General features: G+C 49.2%; 1 protein-coding gene across 1 annotated transcript in view; it reads right to left on the bottom strand.

Annotated features, from left to right (window-relative positions):
• Positions 1-291: 291 nt before the first annotated feature.
• Positions 292-6,000, bottom strand: part of LOC134910844 (WD repeat and coiled-coil-containing protein-like) — a 30,744-nt gene continuing 25,035 nt past the window's right edge. Inside the window, exon 3 of the mRNA XM_063919228.1 lies at positions 292-452. Coding sequence (XP_063775298.1) covers positions 292-452 — 161 coding nt within the window. The remainder of the gene's footprint in view (positions 453-6,000) is intronic.

Here is a 6,000-nt window from a genome sequence, read left to right as displayed (position 1 = left end):
TTTGAGGTTAATAATACTTTGGGATCAAAATGACCCCCAAATTCTATGATTTAAGCTGTTTTTTAGTGTTTTTGGAAAAAAACACCCGAATCCAAAACACACCCGAATCCGACAAAAATAATTCGGTGAGGTTTTGCCAAAACGCGTTCGAACCCAAAACACGGCCGCGGAACCGAACCCAAAACCAAAACACAAAACCCGAAAAATTTCAGGCGCTCATCTCTAGTTTAAACTCAGGGACTGCCACTGGAAATGAGGATCCGTTTGCAAATATGTTCTTCAGCCGCATTCTTACATGTTCTCTGAGTCCACTGTGGACCCACCAGAATCAGTGCTGAAGACGGAGGATTCAGACTGATCTTTTGCCTCTCGGATCGCAACCTCTTGATTGGCTCTGAAAGTTATTGGGACGAACCCGTCTCCATCTTCTGTGAGAATGATCCACTTGGAACCTATTAAAAAAAAGGCATAAAACAAAGATACATTACATTAGAAAGTGCTTTATTCCAACTTTATCTGTCCTGTTAGAAAATATATATATGACTGATATAGCAAGAGTGACCAACAAAGTTGCACCCAGTGTCTGCATAAAAGAAAGGCAGCCATTTTGCAAAGCCTGCTGTATCTATTCACTAGCAGTACCTGATGTCACTTAAGCCTGAGTTCTTAGATATCAGATGCGATTAGTGATTGGACGAGGTGAAGCTGCATGAGTATTCACAAAATGGCTGCCTCTGCAATGTCTAGATGACCTGATTATTGTGTATACATCAAACATTCTCACTTGGCCTAATGCACTCATTATCAATTGGGCATTTTGACAGATATGTAGTCAGCACATGGAATAATGATCCAGATACGGTGACTATTACATAATAATTCCTTTGTATCCATAAAAGTATTTATTTATTATTATTATTATTATTATTATTATTACTACCTTTTCTTTGTTAATTGCCACAACTGTTCCACAGCATCATACACAGTGCAGGAGCATAGCAACATTACAAAGTACAAAGGTAATAGAGGGGCTTGATGGACAAGTGCGCACAAGTTGTCCACAATTACATCACTATTGTGTTCAAGGAAGTAGATGCAGAGGTTTCCCCATATGCAGAATTTCCTTTCCTTTTTCAGATAGTCCAGTCTGTGACCATTTTGTTGCTTCAGTTGAAATGTGAGAAAAAAGGCCACCTGTGCGCATCAGGTGGTATTCAGTTTGCCGGCTGTCGGGATCCCGGCGCACAGTATACCTGATGCCGGAATCCCGACAGCCGGCATACCGACACTTTTTCTCCCTCTTGGGGGTCCACGACCCCCCTGGAGGGAGAATAAATAGCGCGCCACCGTGCCCGCAGCATGTCGAGCGCAGCGAGCCCGCAAGGGGCTCATTTGCGCTCGTCACTCTGTCGGTATGCCGGCGTTCGGGCTCCCGGCGCCGGTATGCTGGTCGCCGGGAGCCCGAGCGCCGGCATACCATACTACACGCGTGGGCATCAACACAAAAAGGCACAAAATCATTTTCCATATGGCAGGTTTTTATTCATTCTACAGTTGGCATGTGGCCATGATCTTCAACTTGCCATGGTTATTGATATGGACTCCATTGTGAGCTCCAATGAATAGGGTTCTTCTACTAGCCATCACCACAGTCTTTTGCTTCCAAGCTTTGGTGGAGTGGGGTCCGGCCTTCCCAGCAAAAGCTGGTTTTCATTCAAGCCAATAGAAAGGTTTTCCTGCATAAAGATATCCTTGCAAAGCCGCCCAGTAGAGGCCCCACCTTATAGAAAATACAAGGCCCTGCTAAATAGAGTGATGTGGTCTCAGGGAACACATCACTAGTGTGGGGAAGGACAATGGTTAAAAATGTCAAGTAAAAACAACTTTTTACATGTAAGATAATTTTTACTGTACTCTGAAAACTTCAGTCTATAACTTTGATATGGTTGTGGTTGTGGCATTATGAGCATAGCAAGCAGTAGTCAGCCAGTAGTGTGGGGTAGGAGGGATCCACCCAAAACAGGGATGAAAAGGAAGGTGTTACCCTAATGGCTGCAGAGTGAAGACAGTCCATTATTATTATTATTATTATTACATTTTATTTATAGGGCACCACAAGTGTTTCGCAGCGCCGTACAAAGGACAGTACAGGGAGACAAAACTTAGCATAACAGTAAATAAATAACAAAAATGGAGTGCAGGTAACAAAGAGCACCACAATTCTCAAAACATAATACAGCTTAGAAGTAAGTAGCGAAGGAGTAATCATTGTACTACTTGGGGCTGGCGGCCATAGATAGAGAGGGGCCATTTACCAGCAGGAGAAAAAGCAGGTAAAGATGGTCGCTGAGTGAAATGTGTCAAGAAGAGGGCTTAGACAAGAGGAAAGAGGGCCCTGCTCTGAAGAGCTAACAATCTAGTGGGGAGGGGCAACAGACAGATGACATGAGGTGCAAGCAAGCAGGTAGAAGCCTGATGGTGGTATGCGAGCAAAGCAGAGATGTCCAAGGCATGGGGCAGGGGGATGGAGGAGCAGCCTAAGGACTAGGTTATGCATTGGAGGGGTACGCTTTAATAAATAGGTGGGTTTTCAGTGCTCGTTTGAAGCTTTGCAAGGTCGGGGAGAGTCTAATGGAGCGGGGGAGCGCATTCCACTGAAGGGGTGCAGCACGCGCAAAATCCTGAACTCGTGCATGGGAAGCAGTGACCAAGGCAGAGGAGAGGCGACGGTCATCAGCCGACCGTAGTGGGCGGGAGGGAGTATGAAGGGAGAGGAGGTTGGAGATGTAGGGAGCAGTGGAATTAGAGATGGCCTTGTATGTGAGGGTGAGGAGTTTGAAGAGGATTCCGTAGGGGAATGGGAGCCAGTGTAGATTTTGTCGAAGGGGAGTGGCAGAAGTGGAGCGGCGGGAGAGGAAGATGAGCCTAGCTGCGGAGTTGAGGACAGATTGGAGGGGAGCGATGTGGGAGCAAGTGAGGCCAGTGAGGAGCACAATGCAGTAGTCGAGTCGTGAGATGACCAGTGAGTGGATGATAAGTTTAGTTGCACTCTGGGAGAGAAATGGCCTGATGCGAGCAATGTTGCGTAGCTGGAACCGACAAGATTGCGCCAGAGCTTGGATGTAGGGTGCAAAGGAGAGGGAGGAGTCAAGAGTGACGCCTAGGTAGCGGAGTTGGGGAACGGGAGAGATGATAGTGTTGTCAACAGTGATAGAGATATTTGTAGGGGGTGTTGCTCTGGCTGGGGGAAAGATAATAAGTTCAGTTTTATCCATGTTGAGCTTCAGAGAGCGCTCAGACATCCAGGAGGAGATGGCAGAGAGGCAGCTGGAGACCTGAGAGAGGACAGAGGGGGAAAGATCAGGAGAGGAGAGGTAGAGTTGTGTGTCATCAGCATAGAGGTGGTATTGAAGGCCAAAGGAGTTAATGAGCGCACCCAGGGAAGAGGTGTAGAGGGAGAACAGAAGGGGGACTAGGACAGAACCCAGAGGGACACCAACAGGAAGGATGGAAGGGTGTGAGGTGGTTCCGGAGGCAGACACAGAGAAGGAGCGGTTAGTGAGGTATGAGGTAAACCAGTCAAGGACGGTGCTAGAGAGGCCAACATTTTGGAGTGTGCGGAGGAGGAGAGGGTGATCCACGGTGTCAAAGGCAGCAGAGAGGTCCAGAAGGATGAGCAAAGAGAAGTGGCCCTTGGATTTGGCCGAAAGCAGGTCACTGGTGATTTTCACCAGGGCAGTCTCGGTGGAGTGGAGTGGGCGAAAGCCAGATTGTATTGGATCAAGGATGGAGTGGTCAGAGAGGTAGCTTGTGAGACGGCTGTAGACCAGTCGTTCAAGTAGTTTGGAGGCGAAAGGGAGAAGAGAGATGGGGCGGTAGCTTGTGAGTGATGAAGGGTCGAGGTTGGCTTTTTTGAGAATAGGGGACACCAGAGCATGTTTGAATGGTGAGGGAAAGATGCCAGTAGAGAGCGATAGGTTAAAGAGGTGAGCAAGGTGGGAGCAGGCAGTGGGGGGGAGGGAGCGGAGAAGACGGGAGGGGAGGGGGTCCAAGTGGCAGCTTGTGGGGGGGATAGGATAAGATGAGGGAGTGGACTTCCTTGTCTGAGGTGGGACGGAAGCAGGACAGAGTGGGATATATGGACGGGAGGGATGGTGGGAGCAGGGGGGCAGCAGAGGGGTGACGGGAGGAGATGTAATTTTGAATATCCTCAATTTTGGAGATAAAGAAGGAGGCAAAGTCAGTGGGAGTGAGGGAAGAGGGGAGGGGAGGAGGAGGGGGGCGAAGGAGAGTGTTGAAAGTTTCAAAGAGTCGGCGTGGACTGGAGGACTGAGAAGAGATGAGTGTTTGGAAAAAGGATTGCTTGGCGAGAGAAAGAGCAGAGCTATAGGAAGAGAGGATAAACTTGAAATGGAGAAAGTCCGCCAGAGAGTGGGATCTCCTCCAGGAGCGTTCTGCGGACCGTGAACATTTTTGTAGGAATCGTGTAAGTTTGGTGTGCCAGGGTTGGGGTTTGGAGCGGCGGAGGGGGACAGATGAGAGGGGGGCCATAGAGTCAAGAGCAGCAGTAAGGGAAGAGTTATAGAAGGAGGCTGCCTGGTTGGGACAAGTCATAGTGGAAAGAGGAGAGAGGAAGGTCTCGAGGGAGGACATGATAGCGGGGTTGAGGGACCCGAGATTGCGTCTGGTGATGGTGGGTCTGGGTGTGGAGCAGAGAGGGGAAGATGAGAGGGTGAAAGAAAGCAGATGGTGGTCAGAGAGAGGGAAGGAAGAGTTAGAGAAATCAGAGAGATCACATCAGTGGGTGAATACAAGGTCGAGGGAGTGGCGGAGATTGTGAGTAGGGGTGGAGGACCATTGAGAAAGTCCAAAGGAGGTGGAAAGAGCAAGAAGGTTAGAGGAAGCTGCATTAGTGATATCGATAGGGATGTTAAAGTCACCGAGGATGATAGAGGGGAGGTCGGAGGAGAGTAAGTGGGGAAGCCAGGCAGCAAAGTTGTCAAGGAAAGGTGAACAGCGGCCAGGGGGGCGGTAGATCACTGCCACATGAAGGTGAATGGGGTAGAAGAGGCGGATAGTGTGGACCTCAAAGGAGCAGCGGCACAGGGGTAAGGAGGAGGAGGGAGGTGGAGGAGGGAGCCGCAGCAGCGCTTTACTACTGGTTGAGGCGCTGCTGCTGCTGCTGGCCCTCTGCTTCACTATAGGCTGTCTTCCGAGAACAGCCTATAGTGAAGCAGAGGGGCAGCAGCAGCAGCGCCTCCACCAATAACACAGCGCTGCTGCGGCTCCCTCCTCCACCTCCCTCCTCCTGCTCTCCTGCCCGGGAATCGTCAGAAGCTGCACCGAGGAGCCTGAGCCAGCGGAGAGGGTAGGTATAATTCTTTCTTTCTTTCTTTCTTTCTTTCTTTCTTTCTTTCTTTCTTTCTTTCTTTCTGTCTTTCTTTCTGTCTTTCTTGGGACTGCCTGCCGCAATGTGTAAAAAGGGGGAATCTGCCTGCTGCTATGTGTAAAAAGGGGAAATCTGCCTGCCGCAATCTGTAAAAATGGGGAATCTGCCTGCCGCTATGTGTAAAAATGGGGAATCTGCCTGCCGCTATGTGTAAAAAGGGGGAATCTGCCTTCCGCAATGTGTAAAAAGGGGGAATCTGCCTGCCACTATGTGTAAAAAGGTTGGAATCTGCCTGCCGCAATCTGTAAAAATGGGGAATCTGCCTGCCGCTATGTGTAAAAATGGGGAATCTGCCTGCCGCTATGTGTAAAAATGGGGAATTTGCCTGCCGCAATGTGTAAAAAGGGGGAATCTGCCTTCCGCAATGTGTAAAAATGGGGAATCTGCCTTCCGCAATGTGTAAAAAGGGGGAATCTGCCTGCCGCTATGTGTAAAAATGGGGAATCTGCCTGCCGCAATGTGTAAAAAGGGAATCTGCCTGCCGCAATGTGTAAAAAGGGGGAATCTGCCTGCCGTAATCTGTAAAAATGGGGAATCTGCCTGCCGCTATG

This window comes from Pseudophryne corroboree, chromosome 4 (genome assembly GCF_028390025.1).
Source record: "Pseudophryne corroboree isolate aPseCor3 chromosome 4, aPseCor3.hap2, whole genome shotgun sequence".
In the NCBI taxonomy this organism is placed as follows: domain Eukaryota; kingdom Metazoa; phylum Chordata; class Amphibia; order Anura; family Myobatrachidae; genus Pseudophryne; species Pseudophryne corroboree.
This window is presented reverse-complemented; position numbering and strand designations above follow the sequence as displayed.